Source organism: Antechinus flavipes, chromosome 5 (assembly GCF_016432865.1).
Source record: "Antechinus flavipes isolate AdamAnt ecotype Samford, QLD, Australia chromosome 5, AdamAnt_v2, whole genome shotgun sequence".
In the NCBI taxonomy this organism is placed as follows: Eukaryota; Metazoa; Chordata; class Mammalia; order Dasyuromorphia; family Dasyuridae; genus Antechinus; species Antechinus flavipes.
The window spans coordinates 9,307,475-9,323,674 of NC_067402.1; the positions used below are offsets into that span (position 1 = coordinate 9,307,475).

Here is a 16,200-nt window from a genome sequence, read left to right on the forward strand (position 1 = left end):
TATCTAAGGTCTGAGAAGAACTGGAAATGAGACATTTCATCCTTGCCCTTCTTCCTGGTGGTTCTCCTGCCTCCTGTACTACTTCTCCACTAAGATCGAGATTGGGTCAGACTGTGACAGACAGACTGTGAAGGAGACACTAGATTTTATTCCTGACTGTCTTCATTGTGTCTATCCTGCTGAGTCCAAGGCCCATCCAGAAAGCTAGCCCAAACATTACACTTATACACATATTTATATTTATAATTTGTAATCCCCATTTAATGTGAGCAGTTTGCATTTATGGGAAAATGCGCTGGAAGCTACCTCCAAGATGATCAGGGTCAACCTCCAAATTTTATAGAAGTACAGAGAGTGAATGATCATCCCAAGCTCACCTGGAGAGTTAGTGGCAGAGTCAAGTCCTCTGGTGGGATGGACTTTTATGTTTAGGACCTTGAGGGATACACATAGCTGTATCCCAGTCAGCTGAGTGGCCAGTCTGGTTTGGACGCTTGAGGCACATGGTTGTGAGTTTGAGTCGTTTCTGTGAAGAATAGTTAGATAATTTACGTGACTAACGTAAGTCTCAGTGGCCAGGCGAATGGGAGCATGAGTGAAATAAGGATTGCCATTTCACTCTTGGGAAAACCAGCTTGCTGGAGAGAGAGCCAGCTGAGGAGCCAGCGAGAACCAGCTTCAAGTGTTTCTTCTGACACAATCTGGCTTCAGATGGAGTTTGAGCTATTTATGTTTATTGATCTCAGTTTATTTTAATATGGATGAGTATGTGTGTGTGTGTGTGTGTGTGTGTGTGTGTGTGTATACACATTTGTGCATGTGTGTGTGTGCCCACCGAACTAAAGGAAAGTGAGACTGAAAGCCAAGCCCACATTATCTGCCCAGTGGTTCATCAAAATGTTGCCAAGGTAACTTGTACCCCTACAAATTCTCTGCTTTCCCTCTAGGGCTAGTTGAACTCTTTATTGCCCTCAGGGAGGGAGAGCCGGTGGACCAGGCTCAGCTTTTGCTGGAGAAGTGTGTTCTGGTACAGAAATTGATGGACTTGAAGTCCAGAAGGCCTGGCTTCACATGCTACCTCCAACCCCTCTTTGCTGCGAGGGACGGTCACTACTGAGTTTGTTTCATCAGTATCAAAATGTAACATGTAGCATAACATGTACAGAACCTCCTTGCTAAGGCTGCTGGGAACCCAAATGAAATCATCTACAGGAAACATTTGGCAAAACTTAAAGTGCCATGAAACCTGAGCTATCGATCTTGACATTGTGAACTCCATCCAAAAAGAAAGGGGGATAATGAAGATTATAATTGATTGGCAATAAGTTTCTTTTATCCACCCCTGCAGTAGTTCCCAGAATATTAAATGTAAAAGAATGATGGCAGACCGGTGACTTGTTCGTGGAGCTTTTCTGCACAAATCCCTTCCGAGAAGATGAAAATAATCCGAGGGTTCCAAAGCTGGTAGGAAAGGGACAGACGACTTGTTTGCTTATCGCTGGCCCTGGGCTGTATATGGAATTCCAAAGGATGCTTGGTCCCTGATTATGGTAATCCCGGGACAAATAAAGAGAAGAGCTGTCAGTGTAGGACTCGGGGAGGGATCCATTAAAATCTTCCCCACACAGGGCTTGACCAGAATCTCCTTGAGGTCAGGAGGTATTTTCTGTTTATTTTCCTATCCCCAGAACCTAGCAGAGCGACTGGCACATAGAAGGCACTTAATAATTGCTTGTTTATTGATCTTGCCCGCCAATCTGGGCCGACTCCAGGCTCCGTTTCGAATACTTGAAGTCATTAAGTCCCGAGGAAACGCCTGCTTCCTTAGTAAGGAAGGTAGGGGAGTTGGCAGAGGCGTCTGTGAAACTCAATATCCAGTAGACCATCCTTCATTCCATTCGGTATTTTTAGATGTTACCAAAGTGCTGTTATATTTATAGTGGAGACACTAAGTTTCCTCTTCAATATGCAAAATAGATACATGAGCTGGATCTGTGAGCTGGAGCCTCCTTCAGCCCTGTGCATTAGAGTTTCTGGTCCAAAGTGGGGCCATTTTAAAGAGGAGGACACTGGGGTCACAGGAGACCGGTGTTGGCTTTGAAAGGATGGAGAGGACTCCCTTGGTCATTACAGTGGGAAGGACGTGAAGTCAGCCAGGATATGGGCTGCCATATCCAACCATGGGGCTCCAAGGAATGCCCTGTGTCTCAGGGAGGGCAAGAGCCTTGGGCTCTCCTTGCCAGGGTTGGGTGACTGACTGCGCCAGTTCTAGGGAACTGAAGAAAATCATCGTTGGAGAGGTGGGGGACACCTCACAGGCCGCCCCATTCAATTCTTATTTTAGAAAGGAAGAAATTTGTCACAAATCCCACCCACAGGGAGCAGAAAAGGCCTCATTGGAACTCAGATCACCTTGCCTCTAAATCCGATGCCCCCACTGCTGGCATCCATGCTCCATGCAGATGTTGTTTCAGAGATGGGACACACAATGCCCTCTGAGGGCTATGGAGTCTGGGTATTTGCACCATTTTACAGATGAGGATACTGGGGGTCACCTGGCTACCGAGTGTCAAAGGTGGGCTGGGAGGAGGGGTTGGGGAAGGGAGGGAGAAAGAAAATTGGAACACGGGGTTTTGCAGGGTGAGTATTGAAAAGTATCCATACATTTGTTTTGAAAATAAAGTTTTTTAAAAAGGGTTTTAAAAAAGGGCGGGGATGATAGGTCACTCCTGACTCTACGTCCAGTGTTTGGTCACCAGCCTGAAAACCCCCTGACAAGCACTGAGAGGGGCACAAGCATGGGCAGAAACTGAAAGGTTGGGTATCAGGAAGGTAGATTTTGTTGGAAAGCCTCAAAATCCAACATTTGCCTGTGGCCAAGTTCATCTTGAGGCTTAATGGCGACCTTGGCAGGGAAAGAAATATGTGTGGGGCTGGGAAGTCTGTCAGAGTGGGCTGATTCCCACCATGCTCAGGGGCCATCCCTTGGGAAGGCCAGTCGGCCTTCTTGGATCCATCTTCAGAGTACATGGATGGAACCTGCTCTTCCTATTTCTCTGGGATAGGGAATATATTTGCGTGTTCTACACTCTATGTTCCCTCCTCCAGGGGTGCTTCTTCAACCCATCCATGGCTTCTCCCGGGTAGATCTTGTTAAGTGCTCTCATCAGTTTTCAGCCAAGGAGCGTCAGTGTGGGGGTATCTCTCTGTCCATATGTGTGTACATGTGAGTGCACAGGTCCATGTATATACAGACATTGCACGGATTGCACCCTGTGACTGTCATTCTGAGGAGTGGAAACACACACTTACATACAATATATAGTGTACATACATGTATAATATATACAGATTTGTGTGTTTAGCTCTTTATCTGCCCATATGTATGTACATGTCCACTTATATACAGACATATGCACACAGATTGCCCCCTGTGACCATCAATCAACTGATGAGTAGAAATATACACACATATATAATGTAGACCCACACACATATACCTATACACATATATTTAGATTAGGTTTGGGATTTCATTGGTCTTGGGAACTCCAGTGAAGACGCCCCCTTACCCCTCACCAACTGAGAATGGCACCTTTTCTCCCCTTGGAGTCTTGGAGAGTTGACTTAGCCAGGAAATGATTTGCTCAAGATCACGTGGTACCAGAGTCAGGGACTGAAGCCAGGACTTTCTATCTCTGGTGCAGCTTTCTGAGCCTTTTAATACCTCAGGGACAGCTCTGTGGAGCCCAGGATGTTGAAGGATCCCCCTTTTTGGCTTAGTTATGTTCTTGATTGTGTCTTACACCAACCTTGTTGCAGTATTAGCACTGGGTCTCAAATGAGAGAATATTCAGGAGGCACTTAGTGCATTAGCCTGGTACATAGTGAGGATTTAATAAAGACGATTCCTTTCCTTTCCTATTTATGCCCATCCTGCATCGTCCCTTGGGAAGGGATGAAGACTGAAGAGCTAACAAACACAGAAGGGACCCGGACTCTCTGCCTTCACATTCTCAGAAGGTAGCCACGTGTCCAGGAGCCCGATTTCTGAGAGGGCAACACCAGGATGCATGTGGAAGTTGCCCAAGGCCAGGCTTAGGGATGATATGAAAGAGGAGAGCTGTCCAGGAGAGGACCAGCAGCTTCTCAGTGACCCTGGGCAAGGCTCCACCTCCCCTGCCCTCAGCTGTTCTTGGTGATCTCTTGAGCCTCCGTCCAGGATTCTCTGGGTTCCCTGGGATGCCCCGGCAGAGGCCCACTGCCCTTTGCTGGGTATGGATGATTCTGGTTCTGGTGCGGATGGCACCCCTTGGGCGTGTGCCTTGTAGCTCGGAGCCTGAGCAGTTCTGCGCTCCCTTCCACTGCCTGGATTTGCACATGCAGCTTTCAGCCTTTCCCCATCTCTGCTGCTTTCTTGGCCCTGTTCCCGACATTTCCCTCTTGTTCTCACTTATGTTCTATTAATGATTCATGGCTGAGGGGGCACGGTTTCCTTTTTTACTTCTTAGGCAATTCCCGCTTTGCTCAATTCCCTCCTACTGGCTCGGAGGGAGGAAAGTTAGAGGGGTAGAGAAGGAATTGGGGGGCTCCCTTCCTTGCGGCCTCTCACGTGGCCCACATCCTGTACCGGTGGCAGGCCCATTCCAGGAACGTGGAGAAGCAAAGGCTTTAATGGCGTCAGGCCCTGCAATAGCAGTGACTTGGGCAAGTTTTGCCTTTAAATAGGGAAAGTCCAGTCAACAAACATATTTCTTGTGCCTGGATCTGGGTTAAGCACCGAGGATATGGAGAGACACCCAGACAGAGAAAGCCAGAAATTATGTGTGAGTGCTTCTTGTTCTTAAAGACTTTGCAGTCTTCTTCCCTTTTGCAAGAAGCCTTTCCCAACACAGCTTAACGCTAGTGTCTTTTCTATGCTAGCTATTTCCAATTTATTCTGTCTGTATATCTTCTATGAATGCTGTGTTGGGAAAGACTTCTTGCAAAAGGTGGGGTCATGACGGGACCTGGAGGAAGCTGGGAAAATGAGGAGATGGCGATGAAGAGGAAGAGTATTCCGGGCATGAAGACGAGCCAGTGACATTGCCCAGAGTCAAAGAAGGAGGCTTGTGTGAGAAACAGCAAAGAGGTCAGAAGTCACTGAGTCACAGAGGAAGTGGAATAATAGAATAAGGAGTAAGAGTATAGGAAAGGGAAGAAGGAGTCAGATCACTGAGAGCTTTCAAAGCTAAAAAAAGAGGGTTTTACATTTGATCCTAAGGTAATAGGGACATTAGAATTTGTTGTTCATGCTTTATTTTGGAAGAGAACTAGCAACATCACAGACTTTCAAGTGTGGAGAACTGGTGGGGAGGATGTAACATGATTACAGCTGTGCTTGAGAATGATCATCTGACAGCTGATTGGAGTGGACTAAAGTAGAAAGAGATCTGAGTTCAGTTTGAGATATGTTGAGTTGAAGATGTTTACAGATTAATCTATTCTTTCTGTCAAGTACTCAGATCATAGATTTAGAATTGGAGGAGATTGACGATTTAAGAATGATGGGCTCTGGGTTATACTGGATTTAAGATCAGGAAGAAATAGGTTCAGATTCCTCATTAGTATTTAGTAGCTGTTATCCTGGATGAGTCACATATCCTTTCAAATCATTGGTTTCCTCATCTGAAGTTTTAGATATCCAATAGAAAAGATCTGCTGAATCCATATTTTTTCTTTTGGCTTGGAGATGAGGTGCAGAACTACAAACATATAAAAGGAGGACAACCAAAGGTCTTTGTAATTTTTTTTAATACTGGATGATATTATTGTGAAGATTTCATTGAATTTCCAGCTCTGATAAATAATCAGCCCCTGTATTCAATTTAACCTGCACTTTAAATCTCTATCATTTACAAAATGCCATGCTTGATTCTTGGGATTTAAAGATCAAAAAATCAAGTCAGTCTTTTCCCATGATCAACCAAAAAACATCTTCTGGGTACCAGGTACTGTGCAAAGGACAGGAGATACAAAGAAAAGATAAAAATCACCCCTGTGCTCAAAAAGCTAACATTTTAGCGAAGATGATCCCATGGACATAAATATATAGTTGATAGAAAGTAGTCTCAGTGAGAAAGGCTAGACTAATAGCCTATCTCCCATGAGAGAACTCCATTTTCCATGGATTGGATTTAGCATTAGAGGGATTCATTGAGATAATCTGACTTGAACTTATGTTGTATTGGACTTAAAATGGGAAAGATGGGTTCAAATTCCGCTTTAGTATTTATTAGCTGCATCGTCCTGGATGAGTTACCCTTTTAAATTATTGGTTTCTTCATCTGCAAAATGGAGATTTCCTGTCTCAGAGTGAAAACTCTGGGATATATCAAGTGCTTTGCCAGTATGAATCCATTAGAGTTATTATTAATCTATCTAGGAAAATGAGCTAATGAAGGGTAAACTCATATTCTTTCTTCTATCTCCCTGTCTCATACATGGTGAAAGGAAGAATTATGTAATAATAGAAACTTTTGAGTTTTTCTTCTTAAAAGTGTGAAGAAAATTTGGTCACCTGATCTTATCCATTCATCTCTATCGGAAATTTTTGATCGAGGCAGGTTGCACCTATGAGCATCTCGGTACCTATTCTTGTAGATAAGATGTGGGTTTAAGCTTACTCATCAAGGTTACCTGTTAAAGACCTTACTTTCAAAAGACCAAGATCTCCTGTTGCATCCAGGGTCATCTCCAGTCATTCTGATCTGTATCTTGGCAATTGCTCCCTATGGTTCTGGAGGAGAAAGTGAGACTGATGAATTTGCAGTGCCCACCTTCACTTAAATCCAGTTCATTTGAATATCATGGCATCCTGATGCATAGTTCTCATAAGTGAATAATAACAATATACTTAGTGGGAAGTACCACTGAGTAAATTATCATTTACATTTCCCAAAGGCTTCTACATTTTCCTTTCTCAGAGTCGGCAGTTTGCAGTTTTCCTAAGAATCTTTTGCAGCATAAGAGCTTGATACATGAAATAGATGAATAAAAAATTTGTCAAGGTGGTATAGGGCTAATTGCTCATCAACTTAAAAAAATATATTGTTCTGCAAATATAACTGATTTTCATTCTGCTGGAGAGTTCAATTATGAGTTTGTTTTCTCATCTGTATTTTCACAGGAGGTTACATGAAGTCTTGAAGATCCTTTTTTATAATCTGCATCTCTTCCTTTCTCAGAATACTTGTAACCATGGTCTTCATCCACACCCTTATCACTTCTCTCCTGGACTGTCGCAGAAGCCTCCTAATTGGTCTCCCTAGGTCTCTCTTCTCTCTTTTCCAATGTGTCTTGCCTAAAACTGATATTGAAAAAGCACAGTCTTGACAAAGTTTTCTGTTATCTGCAGGATAAAATAAAAACCATCAAAGCCTTTCCCCACCCTATTGTTCTTGACTGATTACACATCAGTTTCCTTCATGTATTCTATACAGTTTGTAAACAAATATTTAGATAGGCAGCATGGTGGAGAGGGAAGTCTGGAAAATCAGAAGAGGAATGAAGGAGTGAGATTGCTGATTTGAGTTGAAACAAAGACTTAGGCAGAATTAAGATAAATGTTGAATAAAAGCTGTCATACAGTTATAAATTCAGACAAAGGATATAAAAATAAATTTAATTAAGAGATAAAGAGAGAAATTGCATTTTTGTGGAAAGGTAATAGATACTGAAATGATTTCAATAATTATTATATATGTACTGAATAGCATAACTTTTAAATACATACAGAGAAAAAAAAACCTAAATGAATTACATGGAGAAAAAGAGTAAAACTATAATAACAAGAGACTTCAATTTACCCCTACTATTCTGAGATAAATCTAAGAAGAAAAAGGAAATTTTTAAGCATCTGAAAAGAATTTGAGAAGAAAAAAGGTAGAATGTTAGCAATGGACTGAAAATAGAAAGGAAAACATATGTGTCAGCTATATATGACACCTTTATAAAAATGAATCATGTCTTAAGATATAAAAATCTTCACAAATAAGTGCAGAAATATATGCAACTTACACTGACTACAAGGCAATAAAATGTTATTAAAGGGTCACGGGGGGAAAAAGCATTCACATCAACTGGAGACTAAATATTTTAATATTAAAGTACTGGATCAGAGAAAAAGCCATAAGAATGATAAATAATTTCATTAAAGATAATAACAAGAAGAAAATATCACAATGAAATTTTGAGTTGCAGCCAAAGCAGTCCTTAAGGCAAATTTTTTTGTCTATACTTTTAATAATAAAAATTATACAGATCAATGAATTGTAAATGTAGTTTAAAATACAGAAAACCTCCACTAAAAAAGTAAACATCAAAATAGAACTTTCAAAAATCAAGCAAGAGGTTAACAATAAACAACAACAACAACAATAACAACAACACTAAATTATGAGGAGGTTTTTTTTTTTTTTTTTGAGGGGAGAGGAGAAGGAAGAGAAACTATTACTTAATTTAAAAGAATGAAGAAAAAAAATTTTGCAAGTAGCAAAAATTCACAACATGATGAAATAAAGAATATTAAAAGAATATTCCAAAATCAATGGAATAAATATACAGAATCTAAATAACTCAGTTTTAAAGGAAGAAATTGAGCTGACCATTAATGAACTTCAAAGGGGAAAAAACTTCAGAATCAAATGTATTTACAACTGAATTCTATCAAACGTTCACAAAACAATTCCAATATTACATAAAATATTTTCAAAAATATCAGAAGAAAGGAACTTACCAATTTTAAATGATACAGAAATGACTTTGACACACAGGTAAAATCAAAATAGAAAACTATAGAATGATATCCCTTAATGATAAAAATTTTAAATAAACTAATAAAAAAGAAATAAAAACAATATATTACAAAAATTGTATTCCATGATAAATTGGATTTATATCAAGATATGCAGATTTAGTCTAATGTTATATTATTATATAACATTATGAACATATTAATAACAAAATAAATAAAAAGATGTAATTATATTAATGTAGGCAGAAAAAAAAACTTTTGATAAAATATAACATTCTTTTCTATTTAAAATTTTTGAAAACATAGGAATGAACGGATCTTTTCTTAAAATAATAGATAGTACATATCTAAATTATCATATAACCAAAGCTACATTATATATAACACAAACAAATTAGAATGCTTTCCCATAAAATCCCAGAAATAAGGATGTCCATTGTTGCCACTGCTGACATAGTACTAGAAATGTTAAGTGTGGCATTAAGTCAAGGGGAAAAAATGAGAGAATCAGCATAGGTAAAGAAGAAACAAAATTATTACTTTTTTGCAGATAGTATGATGCTACACTTAAAAGTACTCTAAAGAGTCTAGTAAAGATTAATTGGAATGATAATTTCAACAAATATATATGTAATTTAAAAAAATAGTTATTTATTAGAGAAATGGAGAGGATTGTTACTCTTTATAGATAGAAGAATAGTTTATGACAAAACATATGAAAGAGAGGATGATAGAACCTAAAATGAATACTTTTAATTACATGAAATTTTTAAAAAAGGTTTTGTCCAAATCCAAAGAAAATTAAGATTAAAAGGAAAATAAGGGGGGAAAATCTTCACAAGTTTTTCTGATAAATGAGTCGTTTCCAAGGTACATAAGAAACTAATTCAAGTTTATAAAAAAAATAAGAATCATTCCTAAAGGATAGAGGATCTAAGAATATGAATTGTGATGACCGCATATTTAAAATCAGCTGGAGTCAGGAATTCAGGTTAAGAGAAAAATCTTCAATCTTTATTGAAGTGAAGAGGTGAAGAAGGATTGCAATAGCAATATGGGCTTACAGGAAGCCAGCTAGCAGAAGGGGATTGGAAGTGAAGAACGGTCACGATAGCAATGCGAGCAGCTGTGTCAAGACGCCAGCCATCAATCTCTCTTTTTGCTTCTCTCTCCACCCCTCTGCCTCCACCCACCAAAATCGTCATTTCCTATACAACACATCAGGACTTGCACAAAGAGTGGGAGGGGGCCATTCTTTCTTGAAGCATATATATTAATAGAGTATGGTCCAATTACTATTTAGCCTCACATGCTTGGGACCTCAGTGCATCATCTCAAGCTTCAGCCCATTACAATGAATAAGTATTTCTGGAGAGAAGAAATGAAATCTAGGCTATTTGGAATTCTATGGAAAAAAAATTGTTTCAAATCATTAAGAACTAAAGAAATTCAAATGAAGGCATTTCTGAATTTTATCCCCCACCCATCAGATTGATGTTGGCAAAAAGTGAAGGGATTGTAGGAAAATGGACCCTTTGAGGTACCCTTGGTGGACCTGAAAATGGGTATAAGTGTTCTAAAATGCAATTTGGAATAATAAACAAAAATTTACTATACAACCTAAGTCCTTTGACCCAGCTATACAGAGGAAAAGGTATTTAATATAATATAATATAGAAAGGTCTTCTCTATATTATATATATTTTTTGTGCTTAATAAAACAACAATTGAAAACTAAGGAGTTTTTGGAGTTTTTATATAATTTTATATAATTGGAGTATAACTGAACAAATTGTGACATGTGAATGGGATGAGTTAACATCACACTGTAAGCCGTGAGGAACATGATTTCAAAGAGATATAGAAAGACTTGAATGAACTGATGCAGAGAAAAGTGAGCAGAACCATGAAAGCAATTGATGGTATAACATCAATATTATAAAAAAATAAAAAAATTTGGATTTTATAAGTTGATGAGGTATGAAGTGAATGGAACCATGAGAAAAAATATACATTAGAAAATGTACTCAATATGGTGAAGACCAGCAACTTTGATATCTCTAAGAATTATGATCAATAGAATGACCATTGATTCTAGTGGACCACGGATGAGCCATACTATCTATTTCATGACAGAGACATAGTGGATTTAGGGTGACAAGTGAAACATAAGTACATGCACATATTCATATAGATACATGTGTAGTGTGTCCTTATTTATATATGTATAGCCAATGAGGTAATTTATTTTGCTTGAGTATGCATATTTTAAAAAAGCGATTGTTTTTATTTTCTTTCTTTTCCAGTGGGGTGAATATCCTTAATATACTCACAAATATGACAAATATGCTCGTCAGAAAACCATTGTGAATATATTGTATTTAACTTATACTTTAACATATTTAACATGCATTGATCAACCTGCCATCTGGGGGAAAGGATGGGGGGAAAGAGGGGAAAAGTCGGAACAAAAGGTTTTGCAATTGTCAATGCTGAAAAATTAGCCCATACATATGTCTTGTAAATAAAAAGCTATAATAATAATAATAAAAAGAAAACCATTGTGAAATTGGAAAGGGATATCAGTCCTGATGTCAGATGGTTTATTGTCTCTGTTGTTACTTGCTTTAGCTAGAAAAAGAAAAGAGCACTATTATTTTCTGGTCCTACAGATGGTTCTCATATGTAGATTGGGAATAGAAATATTCTTTCCTAGTCTACTAATATATGAAAGACTTGTGATTTCATCAGCATGGAGAACTTCCAGTGTTGACAGTCCTTCCACCAAGAGATCACCAAGTCTTGGACTTATTAGATAAAATCTAATTGTAATCCGAGGCAAATTAAAGATATGGAAATAAAACAAGAGAGCAGCTAGAATGATGAAGGATCTCTTGAATTCATGCTGTGGGAAGACTCATTGAATAAATAGGTGGTTTTTGCTCTAAAGGAAAGAAGAGGGAGGGAAAAGGAAAGGAATAGTCATTTACTTAGCACCTACCTTGAAGTATACACTATACTAAGTGCTTTTATAAATATCTCATTTGATCCTGACAACATGTTGATGAGGTAGGTGCTATTATTATCCCCGTAGCTAAAGAAACTGCAGCAAACAAAGGTAAAGTAACCGGTCCAATGTCACATAGCTATTAAGAATACGAGGCTAAATTTTTTGACTTCAGGTCCAGCATTCTATCTACTGTGTCAGCTATGATAGCTGTCATTAAATCCTTGAAAACCATCTTATAAAAGAGACAACGGACTGATTCGATTTGATGTCGGGGCAGGATAGAGAAAAGTGGTTGGAAATTGCAAAGATCAAATTTAGGCTTGATTTCTGAAAAAAAATTAATGTCAATTGAGACACTTATTAATTTCAATAATTTTAGCTGCCCAACATTGGAATAGAAGATCTTGGGAGATGGTGTGATCCTTCTCAGTGGAGGCCTTCAAGAAATCACTACCCACCTGTCGGAGATGTTGTAGTGGAATTTTTTTTTTTGAGATCAGATACATTCTGAAGTCTCTTATAGCTCTGAAATCCTTCTGTGAGTAAACTTGCCTTGTGTTATATAGTTGCTCTCTTTCTGACCTCATGTTTTATATTCTGTCCACTTTATCACAGTGCCTCCATATGTACAACATTTCTTCAGTAGAACTTATAAAGTGTTTCATTTTAATTTGCGACAATAAGATTGTACAATGATATGTGTGGGTTAGTCCTTGGATGAATTTTGAATATCTGTGGGGTGATGACTGGTACCTGTCATCTTTTTTGTTTGTTTGTTTTTAGCAAATCAGTAGCACTCTTTGGGCAAAAAGCTATTTGAAATATAAGGGGGATGATCAGTGCCTTTGGTTTCCTCAGAGAAAATGGGCATTAATAGCCTGTTTTGCAAATTGGAACAAAGATAGTAACATCATTTTCACAGTCCCAGCTGGCAAGTGAGTCACACACTGTCCACATGTTGGTGTGGTAGAAGGCAAGGGATGTTTGGCTCCACAGAATCAAATGATACACAATAGTCTGCTGATAAAATTACATATTAACAAGCAGGAGGTGCCCTTGTCTGCCAATTAGGGCTGTTTCAATCAATTTTGATTCTAATTCTGGCCTATCTAGTAAACTACACGTGGGGAAAGTTATGCCTTAACAGAACCAGGAACAACAAGAGATAAATTGGCTATAACAACATAAATAGAAAAAAAATGAGCTTTTATATAATTCTTTAAATATGTCCATTCATTCACCCATACCCATGTGTGTGTATGTGTGTGTGTGTTAGTATATATACAAAAGATTTTAAGCCAAACTCAAAAAAGAATATAGAAGTAGCTATAAAAACTTACAAAATTTTTAATAAAAATGTCTTGGTGGGTTCACTGGAAAATTCTAACCTAATTAATTTCTGGAAAAAAAATGTTAATGTTAATTGAGATTGTTTTTAATCCCAATAATTAGAACTGCCCAAAATATCATGAAATATCCATGTAAAGCACATTATATGTGATTGACATATACTGGAAGCTTTCCAAAGAAAGTCACAAGTAAAGCAGGGAAGCCTAGTTTTCCTACTATTATTTTATATAATTCTAGGAAGCTTAGCAATACAAATATGAAAAGAGAAAGAAATTAAAGCATAAAAGTAGAGACGAAAATTATTTCTATTTGATGATGACAGAGTAGTTTACTTAGAAAATCCCAAATTATTTTCAAGGAAACTAATCTATTTAATTAATAGCTTTAGCAGAATTGTAGGATGCAAAAAGAACTACCAAAATCAACAGCATAATAACAAAATCAAGAGGCAATAAGAGAAAGAGAATTTCCATTCAAAAGAATTACAAAATACATAAGAGTCGATATTCCAAAGCAGACTTAATATTTGTACAAATTAGATTACAAAAATGGAAATGAAGGACAACCCAAATTCCTGGAAGGATGTGAGGTGCTAATGGATGGGCTATGGTGATATAATAAAAGCAACACTGCTTTAGGTTAATTCTCCATTTTAATGGAACACCAAAATAATACGATTTATTTGGAGAAAGAAAAGATGTAGACTCTCAGAGAAATAAGAGGGAAAGGTAGAGATGATGGGAAATTGCACTTTTTGATCTCTAAAGCATCAGTGATCAAAATAATTTGGTATTGCTGAAAAGAAAATAACAGCAGCAGCAGTAGTAGAATAGTCTAGAAAATATAAGAATAAAAATAACGAAAATCTGTCTTTGATAACAAACAAATTACTAAGGAAAGAACTCCCTGATAAAATAAAATGCTAGGAAAAAAAACAGAAAATATCATGGAAGAAATTAGATTTAGACCAATATCTTACAGAATATTCTATAAAATTTTTAAAATTTATATATCACCCGAGAATTAAAAGTCATACCATAAAATTATTGGAAGAGAAGAACTTTCACAGCTATGGATAGGGCATAAATTCTTGGATGAATAAGGGATAGAGGCAACTGGAAAAATAAAATAAATATCTTTGATTACATGAAATTTAAAAGCTTTTGTACAAACAAAATCAACACATCTAACAATAGAAAGTAAGCAGTTGACTAGGAAAAAATTGCATAAATTTCTCTGGTAAGGGTTTGCTATCCAAGGTATATAGGCAATTAAATATTTGAGGCCAAAAATAAATTTCCAATAGCTAAATATGATCACAGAATATGAACAAATATTCTCAAGAGAATTAATATTAATATGATAGAGTCCTCCAAATCATTAATAATAATAAAAATGAAAATAATAAAAAAAAGAATCCTAAAGTTTCATCTCCCACCCAACAAATGGCAAAGAGGGGAGTAGTTAGTATCACAGAATTTGTGAAAAGATAGGGGTGCTATTATACTTGCAATAGGTATTTATGCAATAGATCTGGAAAATAATTTGGAATTACATAAATAAGATGACTAAGAATCCATGCCCTTTGACCCAGGGATTCTACTGCTAAACATATCTTTTTAAACAATTTTTTTTAATAACAGATTTTTTTTTATTTTCAAAATACATGTAAGACAGTTTTCAACATTCACCCTTGCAAAACCTTATGTTCCAATTTTTTTCCCTCCTTCTCCCACTCTCCTCCTATACTCCTAAGTAATTCAATGTAGTTTAAACATGTGCAATTCTTCTAAATATATTTCTAAATTTACTCTGCTAAGCACATATCTTAAGGAGACGAGTAATAAAAAGTGTAGCTCCATGTATTCCAAAATATTTGTAACAGCACTTTTTATAGTAAACAAAGCAAAACAAAACAAAGAATCAAATTGGACTCTGGTGATTATAATGACCAAGCTAAGCACCAAAGTATAAATATGAAACCTTCTTCATAAAGCAAGGTATAAAATGTTGTATATACTGTTATAATTTGTTGATGCCGTGGTTAAATTTTCTAGACTATTTAAATTTATTTCATTATTATAAAAAATAACTCTTAGAGTAGGGGAGAAGGCAAGACTACTGGAAAAATGAACATGATTTTAAAACAAAACATTTCTTTTTAATGTTATAAAAGCAGTGATTTAATCAAACAGGCAAAAGTCAAACAGCAAAAAAATTGGAAATATAAGTTCAAGGAAGATACAAAGAAGTAGGGATTAAGGCAATCATCTACTAAGTCTTGTCCTTCATCCTTTGACATATTTAAAATTTGTATTTTTAATTAGCAAACACTTATTTTCTCTCCTTATTGTTCCCCATTTGAAAAATGGAAAAACAAAATCCTTACAGCAAATGTACTTAATCAAGCAAAACAGATTTTTATGTCGCATGCATTCTTGCATCCAAAAGTGTTCTATTCTCCATCTTGAAAAGCTCACTCTCTATCAAGAGGTGGATAGCATAAAACATCCTTTAAAAAGAGAAAATTTGATCCTTGCCACTGTGTTCTTTCTCTCTTAAGTACTCAAAGATAAGTAGTTGTGATAATGCATTATCTTTCTTCCACACAAATTTTAAGCAGATATAGATTTTTCAACCAGCAACAATGTGATAAATAAATCTAGAAGCCTGGGACTACTGAATTTTGGAGACGGTCTCTTCATCCTATTTATTATATTAAAAAAAACCAACAACAACAAACACAACCAATACTTATGTAAGCATTTTAAGTTTTTTTCCTAATTCTTACTCTAGGAATCACCTTCTCTGTCCACTCACCATAACCAAGACATCGCAAGTTAAGCGAAGGCCACGGGATCCTGACTTGCCTGCGTCACAGCATCTTCTGATTGTCCACTATGAGCTCCCCAGCACAGCCAGGTCAGTCATTTTTGACTCTCTGAAAGAATTTCTTGGAAGCACATTACTTTGTTGAATATATAAGGAAATAAAAATAAAAAATCTGACATGTTTTGCCCTCCAAACAATGATATTTTGTCGGAAT

General features: G+C 36.9%; 1 protein-coding gene across 4 annotated transcripts in view; it reads left to right on the forward strand.

Moving 5' to 3' along the window:
- Positions 1–16,200, forward strand: part of HDAC9 (histone deacetylase 9) — an 867,097-nt gene that overhangs the window by 69,474 nt on the left and 781,423 nt on the right. For all 4 annotated transcript variants that reach the window (XM_052000806.1, XM_052000813.1, XM_052000811.1 and 1 more), the window contains exon 2: positions 15,951–16,076. In XM_052000806.1, the coding sequence (XP_051856766.1) occupies positions 16,055–16,076 (22 nt within the window). In that variant the 5' untranslated portion in view covers positions 15,951–16,054. The remainder of the gene's footprint in view (positions 1–15,950; positions 16,077–16,200) is intronic.